Below are 21517 nucleotides of genomic sequence, written 5' to 3' on the forward strand. Positions count from 1 at the left end.
TGAATACGTGGGAAAAAATTACACATATATCTCAAAAATTAAGCCTTGTGCACTTGTAAACATCAATCACATGGACAAATGAACCTATGGAGAAAAAAAATGCAAGAAGAGAATTATTATCGACTCTGCCTTTCCCCTCAGCCTGATAAAGTCCTTCAGTATTTTTCTCCATATTTTATTTTATTTTTAGAGTCTGCTTGAAACTTAACAATCTCAGTTTAGTCCAAGTGCTTCCAATTGCAGTATGCAGCTGTTTTTGAAGAAAAAGCTGCGATAAATCAACTGGACTTCAACCGTCAAGGAGAAAAAACCAACAGTAGACACTTAGCAGCTAAAGAGCCAGATATTTCCCTCAGGAGTTGATGGAGATCAACACAAATTGTAAAAGGGAGTGAGTATTAGCATTATATTTGCTGTTTGGCGAGAAACAGAACTCCGAATCAGTGCTAATGTTGGTCTCTGCTGAACGTGTAACTGCTGGCTAACACACTAGCCATGCCAGCGCTATAAGAGACATCAGTGCCATGTTTGTATAGTTTTCGTAGGTTTGAGGTTTTTGAACGTATTAAAGTGTTCTGGTCAAATTTATGAATTTGTACAACAAATAAAAGTTAATCTTCATGGCATCACTAAGATAGCTGTAGTATTACTAATAGATCCAAGTTGTAAAACAAAAAGTACAAGCACATGGTGATAATATCACACCTGGTTCGCAACATAGTGCAAAACCACTCACTGGGGTGAACTGATGGCCGAGCAGATAGGATGTATACAACGTGAGTACATATGCTCAGATCAAATCTCAGTCGGGTGCTATTTGCATGTCATTTCCCTGTTCTCTCTCCCAGTTACGCCCAAAGTATATGGTATTTCTGTGTAATTACAGGCACATTATCTTCCTTAGAAGTCAGAATGTTGTTGCTTATTGTCTAAATGAAACAGGAAAAAAGTGTGAAAGCAGCAGAGAAGGGAGGGAACGCTGTGAACGCATTCAGTCACACCTGCAGCAGGTTCTAGTCGGAACACGATGCTGCAACAGACTCTTTCATGTTGAGCGACGGTTATTATGTTGATGGCAATCTGGGCTGGGTGGTGCTTTCTTTTAGGAGACAGTAGCGGGATCAAAACAGATCACATCCTCTATATCTTCACAGAATAACTGCTGTCTTAGGGTCAACTTTCTGCTAAATTACTCTCTTGATTATATATATACCTACACTAAACAATAAAGCCCATTATGTGTGCATAAGTAATACAGTATAACTGCTCTGGATGCAACTTCTTAGAAATGAAGGCTAAAACTCACCAGATCTGACTTATTTTCCATGCAGTCTTTCATTTCTTCTCCTAGGAGTCAGTGAGACACGCATTATATCATTAAAGATGATGTTTTCCACTCTGAACGTTGCTGTTACAAAAGTGTTTCATCTCCTAAAAAGCTAATTGCACCCTAGATGGGAAGTGTCAGTAAAACAGCCTTCATTACAGAGCAGGGGCAGGAGGGGGGGCATCATTTCAGCGTAACACGCTTCCTGTGTTTCTGGGACATGAGCCTACACCCCACACAAATACTCTTCACAATTATCTTCATTACGTGGCTTTCAATTGTCCATTGATTAGAAATGCAGATCAAAGTTCTATATAAAGGTCATATGCCCAGACGAGCATTTTGTTTTTGTTTTACTCTTTCAGTATCCCTCTATGCCAGTCTGACCCAGCACCCCGGGGTACAAAGAACAGCATTGTGGGGGTTACACAGCGGGGCAAAGCAGCTGCACTGGACAGTGGCTGACTTCACTGGCAATAGCCAACACCCCAACAAAGGCCACTGTGAAGCTCCATCCACGAGTGAATAAATAAACCACCTCATGCATCTTTCAACCAGAAGCATCTGCAAAAGCCGCTTTACAAAGAGCACCTTTATCACAACAATAAAACTACATGGTACAGTTGGGAACATATGTCTGTATCATTTTTCTAATAGGACAAGATGGTGTTTCAGATTTTACTCTTGTCACGTCTTCAGCAGGGAAATGTGGATTTGGACAACAGATATTTCTAGTTGGCTGCTATTAGTTTTCCATTTAACCTCTAGACTGTTTCTGATACGTTGACCAGCAGAAATGCAAATAAACCATTTTTAAGTGAGTTGATTTATTGAGCACTGCAACGTCAGCTCCCAAAATGAGTTCTGCAAAGCATCAGTTCTGACTTTCCTCCCAATAGTATTTTGTTTAATTGGATAGTTTGAAAATACAGAACCAAAAAAAAACATGAAGAAAGACAGACAATTTATGGAAATGGTTATGGTGATTGTAAAGTAATGTTTGTTACCACAATGTCTGAACATACCTGAACAATAAGAGTGGTGCTTTATTATGAAGTTATCCATAAATCCCATAAAAAGCCTCAGTACATTTCCTAAAACTTTGACTTGCCAACTTATCTAAAGCTTTCAGCCCTGACGCTATTGTGCCCTTTTTAAATATAGGTCACAGTTACATACTTACATTTTTGAATAATTTCTTTAACCCTCCAAACTGCAAATGCCTCCAGTTCGTTTTAAAAGACTGTTATCTTTTCTTTTTTTTTAAATAAAAAAAGCTAACAGCCCTAACTAGTCAGGTGTTCTGTTAGTAAATTCACCCAAATCAAAGTCCAAACTGTTATATTTATTTAAAATAACTTTATTCTATATCTACCAATTAAAACTTTGCCTAAAACAAAACTGTTTGCACAAACAGGATTCTGTGCAAAGTCTAAAATTCTGCAGTCCTTCATGCAACTGTGAAGCCATTAGTGGCTCAGTTGTCACCAACAGTCACCATCAGTTCAGCTGAACTGCAGAGCAGCTAATAGACAAATATGGAAAACAAATTTAAAAAACTGAGTAGTAAAATATCTGTGGTATGCAGTGTCACATTTTTTCCAGTACTACAAACCTGTGGGCACTTGGAAAAATAATCAATTTTAAATCGCTAATCAAAAAATTCATCTTTCCTACCTTTCTTTTCTATGATTTGTATCATACGGCACAGACGACATTCCTGAGTTTCTTTCACTTCTGTCCATTTGCTGTGCAAGGCTTTATATTGCCGTGAAAAATGAGACCTCTGAGTAAAAATGTGACAGGAGAAAAAAAACGGCTTCACCTCTAAAACACCTAAAACACTGAATCAGTAGCATCTTTTTGTAACTATTCACAGGATGTTGATTATAATGAAAAAAACATGACACTTAGTGCAACAATGTGACTCGATATGTTTGTTTGTGCCTCAGAGGAATGAACCATAGCCGGGTTCAGCAGGATTTACTAGTTGCATCAATTCATTTGCTGGCTTTAGTCTTTTTGTGAGATATGATGAGAGAAGTGGAAGTACAGAGTATCACCAGAACTCTCTTTTCATTTTATTGAAGCACAAAAGCAAACCACAATTCCTCTGACAGCCTGTTCAACCTTCTGTACTTGGTCACATTCTAAAGAGAAAACTGTTTACTTCAACTTCTCTGCAACAGTCTGAACAATCCTAACTTAGACAGAAACCTCTTCATTCGAAGAAAGCTAAGATAAGGATTGGCAAATTCTTCTGTCTCTCTGGCTCACTTCAGACTGTGAAAGTCAGGTCTCTGCAGTACACACTGTGGTTTTGGAGAGTTTGGGAGCAAGCATGAGACAGGGGATGGAGTCTTTTCTGTCCCAGATAGAGACGCAGAAGGAGGCAGGCCCAGAGATGAGAAAAGGGGGGAGGCAGGTTGTGAAAAACAGCAGGTTTCTCCATTGCTCTGGGCGAGTCTCTAATGACTTCCAGACTTACTCTCATACAGTCTCATGTGTCTAGACTGCAGCTCCGGCTCTGTATCTGAGCTTCCCAGTCGCCCACTCCCCCAGTTCAGCCCCTCCAAAAACACACACACAAACTGTTCCCCCACCCACCCACAGCCCTCTGTCCTCTCAGAGAACTACAGACGTTTTCGTCTCAGAGGCGGACCGAAAAGACACTGCCGCTTTCATCCCCTCCCCAGGGGATTCGGTCTCAAAGCATCTCCACTCTAATGAAGACTTTGAAACGACGGCTGTCTTTTTTTTTTTTTTTTTTTTGCACTTTCTATTTGGTTTTGTGTCATGACTGCATCCTCTGTGGCTCTGAATGCAACAGGAAATCACATCTACACGGGAAAGACAAACTTTGCAAATCTCCTAATTGGGCATGACAGAACTGTTTAAGGGCAGAATGACTTCTCTCATTTGCTGATAGAACATCCCATTGTTTTCTCCAGGCTGGCTGTGGTTAGCCAAATAAATCTAACGGTCCATCAATCTCAGCCTGCTAGCCGACAACTGCTTTAAAAATGTGTTTGAAGGCTTCAAACGCTGCAGTAGCGTATTAACATAGCCTTGATATGGGGGGAAAAAAGGGATTTTACAATCTAGCACTGCAGGTTTCAGATAAATTGCTGAGGCAGTTTCACACTTGGAGATTGCACCTGTTGATTATGTGCAAACAGGAATTCACACGCTGCCCGAAGAGCATATTCTGTTATATAAAGGCATGTTATATAAAGCAAGGATGCGTTTGTATTTTTTGTCATGAATAAAATCAAAGGTTTTGCATGACACTGCATTTGATAATGACTTCATATATCAAAGGAAATAAACAGGGAGAGCTTTTATTCCACAGATTTCAGACATGCAAGGAGGAAAAATTCAGTTAAAGCAGGCACAGTGGCATTTTTGGATTATCTACTGTATGGTATGAAAAAGAAGCTTCTTAAACTCACTGGACTGGTGGTGCTTTAAATTATGATACACACATATCGATCCACATATGCTGTAAAAGGACTCCAATTATCTGCCTCTAAATGGATATCTGTCAGATATAGCTCATTCTGCTGTGTCAATCAGATGCAGCGAGGTCATAACAAGCGTTATTTGGACACAATATACTGGACTGGTTAAACTCAGGACTTACAGACGTCGGGCTCTTCGTCGGAGCCGTCTGGGCAGTCCTTCTCCCGATCGCAGCGCCAGCCCTTAGAGATGCACGTCACCCCGTCTTTACACACAAACTGCTTTGGGCTGCAGCTCCTCGGGGCTGAAAGGAGACAAAGCAAAACAAAGTGGGAATGAAAAGATTTCGGAGAAAAAGCAGCTCCTTTTGTGTCAGTGATCTTTATTCCTGAGGTCTCATTAGCAAGCAGTGTCTGTTGTGTTCAGAGTCAATAGTGGCCCTCACTGGCCCTAATTAGGTTCTGGAAAGTTGCTACTTTGATGGAGTGGATAGAGAACGGACACACACACACACTAAAAGAAAACACACACACTCATGCAGGCCTGGAAAAGCTTCGCATATAATCTTGCTGCACCTAAATATCCAGGTCAGCGTTCCCAGGCCAATGGCAGCGATGCAGCTCGTCTGGAGGATATCAAAGAACATACTGTTCAGTGAATTGCCCCCTATCATCCATTTCCTTTTCGATCCAATCTTCCAAAGTAAGTAAAAAAAAATGTCTATTCCAGCCAAAGCCAAACAGAGAAGCAGATTCAAACTCACACCAACACATACATATACACGCAGAAGCAACAAAGCCGAGTCACACAGGGGGCATTCAGGGGAAGCTCTGGAGCCAAACGTGATGCAACAACTTACTGCTGAGCGATACCTTGCCTTCCTAAACACTGGTGTCAGGACAAAAAAACTGAAAGACTGCCTAGCACAATTTCAGTAAAGCTAAAACAAGCACTGAACTTGAAAAACATGTAAGGAAAATAAAGGGAAAACATATTGATGGCAGGTCCCAAGATTCCCATGCTGAGTTGGAAAATGTAACCACTAACCTAAGCCTTGCAACCGTGTTTCATTCAGCAGGTATTCGGATGTCACTGAAACGTAAAGAAAAGCAAGAATTATTAGATACTTTGACATGTAACACTATTTAAATGGCCCCAGTGTTTTTAAGGAGCCATTTATTTTCATGCTCTTCATCTTGTTTTGCATGCAACATTCTGAAATGTCTACAGATTAGCTTGCTGTGATCTCTTGTGCAGCTATGTTGAATTTTTCAATGAGTTAATAGCAAAAAAAACATTTGTTACTTGTACAATTGGTCACGCTTCATTAGCAAGAGTCACACTGCTTTACACATACATATGCTCACACTACATAAACGAGGTGAGGCTGTTAAATAATTACACTGGGCTTATGTAACCGCAGCATGGATGCATGAACCACATGATGTACACTGACAAATGAGCAGGCATAAATAACCCCTAACAGTTTCAAACTGCTCAAATCAAATTAATGTGAATTACAATGTTTGGCTCATTTCTCCACAATGATATATAATCTTTACAGGACACAACCCAAGTGCTTTCAAAAAACCAACTTGATAGAAAAATGATGATTTCTTGTGGTGTAGCACACAGCAGCCTACAGTTAGGTGGAATTTACCACAGTCTACAGCCCTGATGACCAAGCACAGCTACATTTCATAAGACGCCTCTTCACAAGGTTCAAACACTCCGGTTGGTGCGTACACGTCAGTTTACTGCAGGTAGTGAGCAACCTAAGACAGATTTGGTGATACCAGAAGGCAGAAGTATTGGGATTGTCGGTTTCTCTGTTTAAAATTTGTAAGAATGTCACCTTACTATGTCAAATGCTATGAGATGGCGTTAAATAAAATTGAATTGAACTGAAATTAATACAAGTTTCCTCTATTGGCTGGCAGTTCCACCTCAATGCTAAGTCAACATATCCCCAGACAAAGACTAAACTGACTTTAACCCAGTATCCTATTTCAATAACAGTATTTCAAATTGCGTCTTTCTAGTATTCTGGACTTGTGTTAAAGCAGTCCAATATCTACTAAAACCTTACTGTGCAACATTAACTATTACAAAGGCACATTAACTCCTGGGCAAGTTATTGAAGAATTGTCATCAAGGAAAAATAGCTTTTATTAACTGGACTGTAAAGGTGCACAGTAACCAACAAAGACATTGACATAACAACAGATTTTTGTTAATGAGATCAAACAGTATGCTGCACTGTGGCTGTTCTTTGGCACGCTTAATAGCTTAATACAAGAGCTAATTTATCGTAAAGTGCTGTTTGTTGAGTGACACTATTGTTCCAAATTTGTTTATTCATGAAAATTCACAATACATTTTACCGTTTGACATTTAGATGAGAGGAAGAGGCAATCCCAGAGTGTAATTGGAATTTAGTCATAGATAGCTCAGTGTTGTGGATATTCATCCCCAGTCCGAGACTGAATTGATGTTTTTGTATCATCTGAGCTCATGTTTCTGTCTGCGCCTCATGTAAGGCAAAAAGGATTTCATTAACACACTCCCTCCTCATTTCTTCCTGTCATCACAGTCATTATGTTGAATAAGAAGTGGTCTGAGGTTATTCTTCCAACATCTTTGACAACTTTGCCTCAGTGATTCAGTCCACCCACCTCAGCCCTCCAGAACAACGAATGATTTACATGTTTTGTGTTACTTTGTGTGTTACGTGTTGCCTACAGGCGAGTGTTAACATCTCCATTGTATAAACAAGGATTTTTCACTTGGGGCCAGAGCAGAAGGCCACGACTGGAAATGGGGATGTTACCAGAGGCTTAACTTCAGGGGGAAGCCGGTGACAGAATAGGGGTGGATGATGGGATGAAGCAGGATAAACAGGATGACTGTATTTACATGTAACGCTAGCCTCAAACTCCAGCAGTGAAAGGAATCTTGAAATGGGGCTCAACCTAAATACCATGAATTTAACCCGACATATTACTGCGCACATTAACACACTCCCCTCTCATCCTCCTCCTGCGTAGCGTGTGTGTGTGCTTGTAGATGTGTGTAGAGGGGCATCTTTTTCTCTCTCAGAAGTCACAAGGTGTTGAATTATTCATGAAATGCAACCGGGCTTGTGTTAAAGCGTTTCCTCTTTGCTCCTCGTCGCTCTTCTCTGGTGTGTGTGAGCATGTTTATTTGTCTGTTTGTTTTGAGGTATCGACACCAGTCGTAGCAGGCAGCTAGTTGTGTCTGCCCGTTGTCTATTGTGGATTTAGATGCTGACTCCCTCCGACGCTCCGCTTCGAATAAGGGCTGGGGGAGGAGTTAGCGCCCACCTCAGATTCAGCCACAAGCTGCTGCTGACAGAAACATATCAGGGATGCAGGGGAAGTAGGTCAGGAGGTTAGCTAGCTGGAGGTGAAGCCACGCGGGGATAGGTAGAGGGAAGAAAAGGGAGTGCTGACAAAGGCCATGCTCAGAGCTGCCATTAAAGTCAGTCTCAGGTCAATCAATCAATTCTGCGCTTCTAAAAATACACAATGAAAAGTCTTTGTGGCCTTTTTTTCTCTCCCCACACGCCATTTTTCATTCTAAGTGGGTGACCATGAAAAAAAAGGAATGATATTTTACGACGGTTTCTTTGTTAATCACATCTACAGTCAACACAGATCAAAGAAGTACAACTGATGAATGAGAAAAAAGAAAATATGAAATAAAAAAAACGTAAGAAATCAATACATACAGAGTTGCTTGCCAACTGTCTCCTTCTGAAGATACGCTGATGGATGCTGATTTTGTTTTAGGTTGGTTACTGCAGAAGTAATATGCAGGTTTATTTGCATATCTGAAGAGGAAACACAACGTGATCTCTGGAGACAGATGTACAGCCATTTTAATGTTAGTTATGAGTGTAATCAAAGGGTGACACAAGGTCACAATGTATTATATCTAGGTCTAAAGAGAATCTTCAGTATCATATATCCTTGGCAAAGCAGAAAAGGAAGGTAAACAGATGGGTATGACACTGGAAATGAGCAAATTTAGACAGACTGCAGCAGAGAGAGCAAAGGCAGCAGTGGGTAGTGAACTCCAGCTCGGAGGGGGCAGAGCTCTCACAGCTGGGGACTGGCCTGAAGATCTGAGAGCAGACTGAGCTGGGCTGGGACATTGAGATGGGATGGAGGAATGTCACACATGCTATCAATGAGCTGCCTGTGTGTTTACCAAAGTGGAGGCTGCATGAAAATGCTTTGGGTCTTCGCCATTTGGGGCCGGATCACAAAATCCACTGCCCTCTGCCCCCGCCACCGTCTGCTAGTCCTCCAAGATGAGCCCAGTCTGGTCAGGAGGAAGAGTCCTCTCCTAAGGCAAACACAAGCCTCGCCCCCAGCCACAGCACCATTTCCTCCGACACCCACAGCTGGGCTATAAATAAGTTGGAGGCCTGCCCTCTGAGATCAACCAGGGCACTACAAAGCTCCAGCAGACACTGAGACTACTGCCTCATCACACACCACTCAACAGCAGTTGAGGGGAAGGCAAGCCTAAAGTACTGTTGACAGTGGTGCTGAAGGGGAGTTTGAGCAGTTTGGTCTTTAAAAGTAAGGTATCATGCAGGAGGCCTTTCTGCACCCAGACAGCCATGATTCAAGTGTCCATGAGCGGTACATCTTGTACCAGCTCCAGGGCAGCGGATCTGAAACTTCTTCAGTGCTTTGACCTTCCAGTGGAATAGAAAAAGAATTTCCCAGTAAACAGTAAACCTGCAGGAAGGTTTCTACCAGCTCTGCCAGGCCTATGGCTCAATGAGGCTACTAAACATCTGCCTGCTTGAGCAAGCTAACATGCTGATGCTAAGTAGGCATGTACACCATTTTCAGCATCTTAGTGTGTTAGCATGCTAATATTTACTGAAAAACACTAAACAGCAATAGCACAGCTGCGGCTGATAGGAGTGTCACGGTGATCAAGAGTTCAACCCGATGAGGGTAGAAATGTGTGTAGCAATCATCTCAGCAGTTGTTGTTCGCTCAAAGCAACAAATATCATCCTGGTGGTGACCCCAATGGAAAAGTTAAAAAAAAACACCCACAACATCTAATTAGATGTCAGTCCAGTCAAGATATTTCAGTGTGCACCAGTGTGGTGAAGTGACTGACTCTCCAACACCTCCACGCCTACAGCCATGACACTAGTTCAGCTAAAAACCTTGTTAAAAAGTCCTTAGGGATTCCGTACTAATTGACTGGAACTTGTTCATCCATCCATCTATCTATTATCCCTACTTTTCTTTGACTTTTGGTGAAGGCAGTTTACAACCTGAACAGGTCACCAGTCCATCACAGGGCCACATAGAAAGACAGACAACCAAGCACAATCGGACAATTAGAATCACAGATTAACCTCAGCATGTCTTTAGACTCTGGGAGGAAGTCAGAGCACCCGGTGAGAACCTTGGCATGCCCAGGGAGAACATCCAATTCCACACAGAAAGTGTTGGGGTTAGCAAACCAGGGACCATCTAGCTGTGAGGCCACAGTGTTCCACCTGACTTTGCTCAGTTCATGAAAAAGATTTGACCAGTCTCAGTTCAAAGGAAGCCTCTTGGGTGAGAAGTGAAACATCCTCGACAACCCAAAAGGGAAGTCCATTTACCTTCTACTGAGGCACCCTGATCTGGATGACTGAGAATCTCCACAGACTCACTACATACAGTTTTTCATGGACACATATGATTATTTGAAAGATATCTGTTGTACAAGTCTTATCTCATAACCTGGGAATCTACCTGGCTGTGTGAAGTAACACAGTTGGGTTTTTCCCCTGACTTTGGTAAACTTGTGTCAGTCACGCACATACTTTGCAAATGTCAAAGAAGAAACACAACATAGCCATTTGCACGGGCATAAAGTTAGTGGATTTACATGCCAGCAGCTGCTTCCCCTTACTACATGCAAACAAACCAAACTTCCTCAGGCCGCAGGTGCTCTGATCGGAGGAGGTGATTCTTCCTCGCTGCAGAGGCTTCGTTACTGGTACTGATTCATCCAAAACGACTGAGTATAATAGAGCTGGCAGGCAGCAGAGAAGCACCAGGTGGGTGTGTTGGCTGAAGTAACTGCATAGTGTAGTTATTTAAAACACTTACTGGGAGTGTTGAAATGTCTAATGGGAAAAAATACGTGGTTTAGTCTACTGAAGATAGTGTGTACTGGCACAAATAAAACAGTTTCTCTAGGGAGAAGATGGGGCTGTTCTCCCAGATACATTTGGCTTGTAGACCTGATAAAGCTCCATTATGTTTTCAAATATTTAACAGGGGGAGGTTTGTATAGGGGGAAGATAAACAGGCTGAATTGTATGTCATCAATCTCAACACTGACGCCCAAGTGGCAAAAACTTGACTTGCACTTTATCTTTACAAAGAGCCACAGACTGTGAAACTGCAAAACACAGATAGTTTTACACTGACTCACAGCTAAATATCTTAACAGAATGCAGCAGAACAAACCATCAGAAACGCTGCAGGGGATTGATGATAAACAACTTAGACAACACAACACATTTCTCAGAAAATGTCAAGTGAGAAATGCGCTTTTTAACATTATTTTCTCCGAAACTCCAGGACCTTCACAGACATTGCAATGACGGACTTTCCTTTTAGAATTTCGATGACACAATGCCAATTTGGGCCCGTAATGAGACAGTAAACAGCCACAAGGAGCAAAATGGAAATCATAGAAGTTAAGCTGAGGTGGAGAAGAAAGAGAGAAAGACGGGGGTTTATTTTGTTGACCTCTGGGATGACCTGAGGGGGCTCTGCTAAACACCGAAAATGAGGAAAGAGTGTATTGGCCATGTTTGGCTGCAGCCTGCCACCTCTTCATCCACCTCCACAGCTGAGGCATGAACGCTTCGGGATTTTGTAATGGAAGAGAGTGAGACGAAGTAAGAGGGAGGGAAAAAAGTTTTCCAATTTGTCATGTTACAAAACAGAGAGAGAGAGAGAGAGAGAGAGAAAGAGAGAGAGAGGCCCCGGCCTTGCCTCTTAAATAAAACTTTCTGGCAGGGTTTGGAGGAGCTGTGAGAGTCTAGTCAGTGATGACCAACTAGTTACAGAAGAGAACAAAACATCGGACTGTAATTAAATACAGACTAGTGCCAAAAATAGAGCACAAAGAATGTTCATGGGTTGAAAGCTCCTATATTATATTAGTATTTCTGATGAATGATAACACAAGTTAAAGTTTCAGGATTCTTCTGAATGTTTTTTTTTTAGGTGTGCTTCTATGATTGTTTGTAAGTCTATGAAAGCACACGTTACGCATGCACTTATGACCGAGGAGAATTAACACCAGGAATGTGCCCATGCACTGACGATAGCTGCCAAGTAAAATGGGGCTTCGTCATGCAAGACAATACAGTCCTGCCTGCGAATGTTTGGTTTTCACAGGTCAGATCTCAGAAAAAAAAAAACTCAAGTCAATTTAAACAAGCTTTAGTAGCATTGTGAGGCAGAACCTATTAGGTGAAGCAAAGTAATCAAATGTGAACTTAATTAAGAGCTATTTGGATGTCTGGCTGAGATTTCACCACATCTCAACTCCAGAGTGGTAATCAGCCATGACTGCTATTTGTACTGGACTCAGTGTTTGGGCTCAGGGGGAGCTGGCCTCGACCTCCTTCACTTCCACATAAGGATTAAACTGAATTCAGCAGCAGAGTGGGGACGATGTAAAAAAAACCACAAGGTGTGAGCCGCCATTGTCAACTTAGTCATTTTAGACAAATCCCTCTACTGTACCACCACTAGAGCGCACGTTGTATGTTGCAGCAGAGGGAGAAAAATTGACAATTAAGCCTACTTAGTATGCTGCCGAGGGAAACATATTAAAGAAGATTATGAGAAATTCTTTAGTGCCTTTTCATAAGACCAGTACAAATTTCAAATCTCAGTGTGACGCATGAGCTCCCTGTAACAAGACTAGATTCTCCAGAAAGTTCTTTCATATCCACTATCCACACTCTGAAGCAACCTTGGAGAGTAACGACAACTATATCTTTTGTAAGAATGGGTCCTTGCCATGATTCTGTAGTAATGAAACCTTGAACAAGACATTTGACAACAACAAGCAAACCTTGATAACTGAGACTGCTTGTAGTGCTTTAAAGTTTTCTGCTGTTTCAAAAAAAGTCTACATCATAATCCAGATCATTTTCTATGAAGTAATATTAAGACATTTCTGGAAACAGATCTTGGCGGAGACGGCCCGAATATTCGGATCCATTCGTCTGGTTTCCCGGACGCAAATATCCGGATACCGCCGTAGCGAACGCATATTCGGATATTCGGGATATTCGGGTCCAGCCCTAATGCTGATGAGGACTACTTTGGGAGTCAAGACATGATGTTTTGTGCAAAGGGATAGCGAATCCTGTGACCCAAGTGCCATCATATGTCATCAGTTGTTAGCTTAGCTTAGCATAAAGACTGGAGGGAAATTAAAAGCCCGTAGAAACGTACAAACTCTCTGCCAGCACTTCCGTTTAAAAGTGAGCTTTAGGAGTCCTAAAAGGGGTTTTGTTACTGTTTGATGGTGCCAGGTTTACTATTATGCTAAATGTGAGCGGTATCAATCTTCTCATGTGTAATCAGTTTACCCAGAATATCGAACTATTCCTGAAGAAATTTCTGTGATCGACATAGTCATTCCAGTAAACTCACACATTCCTCACAAAATATTTCATAGAAATACAGGAAGTTGTTCAGGTGCATTTTTCGAAACATATTTCATTCGGTGTGTGTCGGCTAATAATAGTGGAGCAAACAGCCTCCCGTTCTCCTCCAAGAAGCCCACAATGCACATAATCAGAGACTGCACTGTGCCTACACACAGACATTTGAGTGTGGCAAATCTTCAACACCAAATGTGAAGCTCAACTGCCTGGAAATACAATAATCAGAATTACTTTCACATATTGATGTTGGTCAAGTATTTATCCATAAACATCTCAGATCTGCACTGTGTGTTTGCTTAGGCTGAAGGCAGAAACAACAACTGTGCGTCCACTAAAGGTCATGTGAGGAGATTTCTGCCACAGAGTGAAGGGCCAATGCCTGCCTTGGGGATTAGTGTTACAATTAGGCTTATGTTGAGGTGAAGGTTGGGTACTTTGTGTTTAGGATTAGAAGTTTGGAAATTAATCTAAATCACGGTTGCATGAATAGTGACCCTGGTGCTGATGGTGACTGAGCACGTGGGCAGATGTATTGTTTGAATGAATGAGGAGTCGGGAAACGTTCACCAGGATGGAGCTGTGAGGACTCCAACTGCAGATGTCCAATTGTAAAGTCCAGATGCCTACTGCACTTTATCAGGAAGCACTGTGCAGAAGAATGAGGTTTGTTTGTTTAGTTCAGGGAACAAATTCACAATAGGTGTCTGTCACACATTTGTCCTTGGAAAAAAATGCACGTCAGTGAAAAAATATCCTCTGCGGAGGTCTTAATGGATGTGAAAGACTGTGTTTGTTTGTGGTCTGATGGTGGAAATAGATTTTAGCTAAAGAAGATGGAAAACTACAAAAAAAAAAAAAAAAGACAATTTTTCCTGCAGCTGGAAATGACACTCAACAATGTTTGCAAGGGACAAATAACAGAATTTATCTTGTGCATTCACAAAGTCAATACACTCATGGAAATAAATTCTATATTGCAGAAACAATATATGGTATGGCCTCCATCGTTTATTACATGACCTTCATAACAACCTGCAAATCGATCAGGGTCACAACTTGATCCATGAATCATAAATGTAAGTGATCCTTTCAGACTGACTCTGAAGAGGAAGTAAAATCCATGTTTGTTGTTGGCGTGAAAGGGTCAGCTGAAGCCATCCGACCTGACCCTGACAGGATCAGCATGAAAGCCTGAACATGGGCTTCTATCATTTTAGTGTTACTTTAGCTATAAAATGAACAATACAAGTGTACAATTTGCTGACCATCTGAAATAAAAACAACATTGCATATTCCTCTAAACTGGCAGCGGTGCCAGCATTTGATGATGAGAATTAGAATCGCTCTGAATAGTAAAAAAAAAAAAAGCAAGCTGAATGAGTGCTCGGTGTCTTGCGTCATGAGGTTTCCAGTTTCCATGTCAAAGTTTAAGACAACTTTCTATCTTGCACAATCACTAACAAATTTAGAACTTTCATCTGCTGAATTACCAAGACAGTTTGATCTCTTACATCGATCACTCCCACACACACACCACACTGGCTGCTGCCTGAGAACTACTATAGACTTTAATGTACTGGGCAACACAAGGCTCCTCAGTGTGTTAGACTTCAGATTTGAAGCTGTTATGAATACTTTTATTTTAACCACAGACCACACTGATTGTGAAGAATCAATTGGAATTATTGTATTTCGGTTCAGTTTTAGTATTTCAGCCTGATTTAGTTCACTCTTATTGCCTTTAGCGCGTTGTTATCTAAACCTAAATACCTCCTGTCTGCTACCTGCTCAGCACCACAGCACCAAGCTACAGATAAACAAAGTTAGACAATCTATTATATTATTTCTCTCAGGAGTTAGTGAACAGCAAAACAGAGCTGCAAAAAAAGACAGTGAAAGACAGCACCAAATAAATGCATATGTGTATATGTCAGGGTAGAGACTGCGATTTGGTAGAGTTGGAGTTTCTACCAGTAGAGACTGCGATTGGAGTCTCTACCAGTAGAGACTGCGATCGCAATCTCTACCAGTAGAAACTCCAATCCTACCAGTAGAGATTTGTCAGGGCTAAGGTTAGACTTTTAAGGTTAGGGTCAGGGGTCAGGGCAGGGGTCAGATTTAAAGGTCAGGGTTAGTTAAGGTTAGGGTCAGGGGTCAGGGCAGGGGTCAGATTTAAAGTTCCATCTCTACTGGTAGGATTGGAGTTTCTACTGGTAGAGATTACAATCGCAAACTCTACTGGTAGAAACTCCAATCGCAATCTCTACTGGTAGAAACTCCAACTCTACCAAATCGCAGTCTCTACCCTGACATATATATATATTTTGAAAAAAGAAAAACGCCTTTAGCACTCAATCCCTGGCTTCATCATGTGCACCATCAAACCCAATTATAAATGTTTGCAGGTGGGAAGAAGCAAACACTGCAGCTCATTTTCCATCTGACACTGGGGTGACTGTGGATCGAGTGGTGGAACCGGTTGTCCACTAATTGCACGCTCGGTGGTTCGATCTCCGTCCCCTCCTGCCCATATGCCAAAGCATCCTTGGGCAAAATGCTGTACCTGACGTTGCTCCCGATGCCAGACGAGCATCTTGCATGGCAGCTGCACTGTCACTGGAGTGTGACTGTGTGTGTGCATAGATGAGAAACACCAAAGTGCCTTGAGCACCGCTACGGTATAAGCACTATATAAGTGCAGGCCATTTACATTTAGTCCTGCACACTACATTAGGCAAACTATAGAGCTGTCTGCAAGTCATCACTTGTGCCCCAAAATCCTGCTTTCTTACTTGTCTGCTCTTTTCTTTCCCATTGCAACTCTCATTAGAAAGTCTTAATACAACTCTGTGTTTTCAAATGGCTTGTTTTTGATCTCCACGATGTAAAAAAAAAAAAAAAAAGTGGACCCTTTCTACATCCAACACAATTCCATAATATTTATTGAGTAATATTAAAATTTTGGTAACTATGCAAGAAGAATTTTGTCCAAGAGAGTAAATAACTAGTGTACCTCACAGACTTTCCAGCCAACACATTTGGTCTGCGCAACAAATCAAAGACTTCTGGCAAAGACAGCTGAGCCTGTATTCATGAGTGAGTTCTTCTGCCTTTACCTTCACATAGTAAAAGCAGTAGCTGGCTAATGTATTGTGAGCATACAGAGGTTTTGTGTTTCTGATGTCCCCCAAGCAAATCTGTGCTCATACTCTTTCAGAGGGCCTCCCAAAGCTGTGCACCATCTTCAGACCTTAAATAGCTCCATCTTGATAGTGTATCTCAATCGGTGGGTCACGACTCTAAAGTGGGTCACGGAGCTGTTCTGACAAGTTTGCCAACATGTACCAAGAACACTGTGGTGAGACAACTTTTAAATGGCTTCAAGAGCATCACGCAATCACGAGAAAAGTCTCTGTTGTACGTAACATTTTTAATTTTTGATATGAGATGAACACTTTAGATGAAGCATCTTACTGTTTTTTTTTTTAAAATAATCATCCAACATTTTTCTAAATACACTTTTCTAAAGGGTAGATTTTCTGCACCAAAAGCAAAGTGTAAAAACTGAACTTTGCTGTGTTCCTGGGGGCTATGTACTGACTATTCTTCAGCCAGGAGCAGTAACTTCGTGGGTTCTCTTCTTAGAGGTGCTGGTTTGCAAATTTTAACACCTCCAGAGTAGCTTTGTCTAGTTTTAATTCTAAAATAAGCGAACATATTAAACATTCTGACAAAAAAAGTGGAATCCACATGGTGTCCAAAATGCCATGCTGTTCCTTTCAGGCTCATAATAGAGTGATTTATTTTTTATAAAATAAAAATAAAGAGATAAGGCGAGCAGTTTACAGTGTTATGCATGTTGCTAGAGATTGTACCGTGTGTGACCATTACAAATCAAGGACTCTGATTTTGCATTATGTGAGCAATAGATGTGAACTATATTATCTAATCTTAAAGCTTGTGCCATTTGAGAATCAATCCCTACTGTTCAACCACAGCAATGATGTGAGTTTTACTTAATGTCTGAGTTGTTTTTCTTTGGGATAAGCTACTCAGTTATGCAGTCGTGGCTGGTTTACTTTGTCATATAATGTATTTAAGCACCACGAACTAATCTCAACTACATTTTTATGGCAGATTTAAATATACTCTTCATCTGTTCTTTCCATTAACTGCTGCATTTTAAAATGCAACAACAACCTAACAAATGCACGCTGTATTCCACATTGCTCTCAGTTGTCAGTAAACAGTGAAGTGGGAACCTTTTGGCCCTGTGCTTGTTATTGTAGCGGCAGTACCACCCCGCTAGCAGCCAAATGCTGAGACCTCCACCAAATGTTACCCGCATCCACAGGGGACAAATCAGGAGAAGGAGAATCACTGCATGCTGAGTTAATTAAGAAGGAAGGATCCTGTGCTATTTTAAATGATGAGATTTAATGCTTGAGGGAGGAAGTCGCCAAAAAAAAAGAATGATTCAAGTTGAAATGACCGACATGATCTCAAACGCACTTCTGCATTTTTATTTTCTATGTGAAGTATTTCCCCCTGAAAGCCTCACAGAGACAACACTGTCCATTTGTGAGAGGCCACTGATCTCTTTTTGAAATCATATTAGTATTTTATAGTGAAACAATGGGAATTCTTTCATTAGGGCTTTTTTTTTCTGCCAGGGCCCCCAATTAGCAGAGAGCTCTGAACAAGTTGAGACTGTTCATAGAGGTTTCTTCTTGGAAACAAAGGGCAGTTTAGACCCAATTAAACTTGGGTTTTGCTGGTACCCCGGGGACTTTACACTGGCTACAGCCCTGAGACAATGAGAGAATGTCCTCAAAAATGGGGAAAAGATGCTTAAGACACTTTAGAAAAAAAAAAACTCCTTGTAGCATATGTGGCTCACAGGGCCCCAAAAATAAAGTGAATGATTAATAATTGATGATTTGTTGACTGCTTTTAATAAAAATGTTCATTTAGTGACCAAAAAGCTTCAGAATCTTCAAAATGTGTGTGCTGCAATTAAAGGCTGTTTGATAAACCTCACATTTAGTTCAGTGATTCATACATATAAGCCATGTCAACAGTATATTTCCTCTAGACGCTGCCAAGCACAGCAGCCTCTGCATCCCAGCGGGTTGTCAAGCAAAGCTCAGGTTTGGCGATCTCCTCTGTTTTACTGCACAAGGCTGACGCATCAAATCATGTCAATACGACTCGGAGGGAGGAAGATTTCACTAAAACAATAACTGTGCATCGAGGCAGAAGCTGTTTGTTTAAAGGCAGGATTACTCAGCTGTTGCTGCAGACCGATGAGGAGGGAGAAACTGCAGGTGATTACAGGCTATCCAAGTGGATCTTCAAGGTGGTAATTTATGTGGATTTTGCTCCCTAAGAACCTCACAGCGCCGGATTGCCAAGCGAAACGAGGCAACTTCAAAGGCACAGGGAAGCGTTTATGACTTGATGATGAATCTCACAAAATGCAGCTTGTGGTTTAAATCAGTCATGCTGTAAAAATCCCACTGAATTTAATGAAAAGTCAAATTTAGAGCCCAGATTTGCTGCACAGTAACTTGTGCTCCTGCGGCAGCAGTCTAAACATATTCTTGCAAAAATGCAGTCACATTTTTCACACATTTACAGTCCCTGCTCTGGCTTTCCTTTGATAACACCCTTTTCCTTTTCTTAGCCCCGACAAAAAAAACAAAACAGGAACAAGCGAGTGGGACTGTGAGGCTTAATAGTTTCCAGAAGTTGTTCCACTTTGTGAAGGTGTGTGTTCACAAGGTCGTAGGGGGAGCTGTTTGGAAGTGCACACTGTCTGCCTGCAGATCACAATATGACTATTGGCATTCAGGGGTCGTAGCTGGTATGAACCCAGACCATAAACCCGACTAAACCTCACTGATGCCTGTCGATGGCAGCAAAATCTGGGCTTACAGAAGAACAGGAAACTGTGATGATGACATGAGGTAAACATGGATTTATCTATTACTAAATAATAGTCAGTCAGCCGCAGGAAGCGATTTAAACAAGAGATAAAAACCACAGGCACACTTCGATTGCCCAACAGGGTAATAAAAGTGTTGCAGTGTTGTTTGACTGAGAGATTGCTCTGCTGCTGTCATCACATCACAGTGAAAAACTGTTGAACTGACTGAAGCATATTAGATACATTACAGCTCAGCATAAGCCTCCATATCTGTCTGACTTGTGGAGACACCATACCATCCTGGGTTTGCCTCTGTGTCAGTGAAGCAATCAACACCAACACTGCTGCTTGGGTTTCTGACAGACCTATAAACATGTGGTCTAAGCAGGTATTGGAGGCCTGCTACAGTTTCATCACTGAATGTCAGCGTGAATGCATGAGAGCAGCCTGTCTCCAGCTAAGGGCAGACTGAAATGAGCGATCACTGCTGTGACATTGCAATATTCACATGTTACACTGGCAGACAGGAACAAAAGACTGCTTTAATTGTCTCGCCTCGGTTTCATCCCCTCCACGTTGCTGCTTCACTCAACCGCTCAGTCATTCCTCCAGCTAGGAAACAGTGAGGCTACTCTGCTTGCATTAACACCCCAAACATAACAGAAATCCTATCATAATCAGCATGCACACTCCTATAGGCTGTAGTTTCTGTGTAAATTCATGCCGGCTATCCTAAAATGAAAAGCTTCTGCTTACCATCAATAGCCCTGGCTGGAGCGATTACTTCCAAACTGTGCAAGAATCCCAAGAAGAGCAATCCTGTTGCCAACATGTTGGCCGTGATGCGCAACATTGTAGCCTATCTTGAAAGAATATTAGTCATCAATCGCTTCTTGGTCCCTGTCAAAGCAGGAGGCTGCAGAAAAGCGACGACGTGTAACCGGGCGGTGATGCTCTCCTCGCTGGAAATCCGCTTTCTTGGGTGCGCAATGAAGCTGCTGCCCACTCGTAGAGTAATTTTTGCAGACTGTCAACGCAAGAAGAAAAAAAAAGAAAAGAAAAGAAAAAGAGAGAGAGAAAGCTGAGGCTTCTCCCAGCCCGGGGTTTGCTTAGGGGGTCCTCAGATGCATGGACAGCCCTGCCACAAAGGCTAGCAGGCTGGAGTGAGCATCAAGCTAGCCCGGCTGGTAGTAGTCGAGATGAAGGAGAAGCTGGCGCCTGTAATCATGCAGTTGTCCGTCTTTTGTTCTCCCTGGCCCGGTGAAGAAGCCACAGGGGGAAATAAAGAGTCGGATCAAATGCTGCTCTCCTCCCCGCCGCCTCTGCTGCTGCTGGCCGCAGATTGAAGCCTAGATCCTGGAGCCCAGTCAGTCAGGGGCTGAGTGACGTCGCAACATCAGTGCTGGAGCTGCTGGAGCTGCTGGGAGCTGTTTGGAGGTGGGCCCTCCCCTCTACAGCACCCACAACCCCCATCCACCTCCACCACACCACTGGCATGCTGCAGACCTGCTCTGCTCTGTAAATCATTTTAAAGTAGACATACAAGTTCCTCTGCTTACCTAAAAATGTGAGTTAACTGCACCTCTGTTGATTACTTAATTCAAGCTCATCTTGTGAGCTGTGAAAGTGTGAAAACGATCTGAGTTAAATTCATTATACTTGAGAAAACTAGTTAAATACTCCCACGTGACTGCTTGATTTAAATTAATTCAATTGAAAAAAGAAAACCTGTGGTCCAACTTACATTATTTGCTTCAACTGGCAACACAAAATTGAAGTAGTTTGTTTAAGTTAAACTTACTGAACTTCAGAAAACTAGGTTAATATTTTAAAATACTAAGTTCAGCCAACTACTCATATATTTGACTAGTTGATTTAACTTAATTCAACTGAAAAAAAGACAATTGTTGTACCAGCTTAAATAACTGCTTCAACTGGTAACACACATTTGTATTAAGTTTATCCAGTATGAGTTAAAAGTAAAATTAAAGCTGCTAATTTAAGTTAGCTGTACTGAACTAATCTGATTCCCCTCAAGTGAGCTGCGGCAG

At 41.7% G+C, this 21517-nt stretch overlaps 1 protein-coding gene across 3 annotated transcripts in view; it reads right to left on the reverse strand.

Moving 5' to 3' along the window:
* LOC110960676 (low-density lipoprotein receptor-related protein 1-like) overlaps nucleotides 1-20884 on the reverse strand; it is a 96080-nt gene extending 75196 nt beyond the window's left edge. For 2 of the 3 annotated variants that reach the window (XM_022208021.2, XM_022208020.2), the window contains exons 1-3: nucleotides 20223-20884; nucleotides 5837-5881; nucleotides 4971-5093 (exon numbers count right to left, since the gene is read on the reverse strand). In XM_022208021.2, coding sequence (XP_022063713.2) covers nucleotides 4971-5093; nucleotides 5837-5881; nucleotides 20223-20319 — 265 coding nt within the window. In that variant the 5' untranslated portion in view covers nucleotides 20320-20884. The remainder of the gene's footprint in view (nucleotides 1-4970; nucleotides 5094-5836; nucleotides 5882-20222) is intronic. The other variant, XM_022208023.2, reaches the window with a different exon arrangement.
* Nucleotides 20885-21517: the final 633 nt, after the last annotated feature.

This window comes from Acanthochromis polyacanthus, chromosome 5, assembly GCF_021347895.1.
Source record: "Acanthochromis polyacanthus isolate Apoly-LR-REF ecotype Palm Island chromosome 5, KAUST_Apoly_ChrSc, whole genome shotgun sequence".
Lineage (NCBI taxonomy): Eukaryota > Metazoa > Chordata > Actinopteri > Pomacentridae > Acanthochromis > Acanthochromis polyacanthus.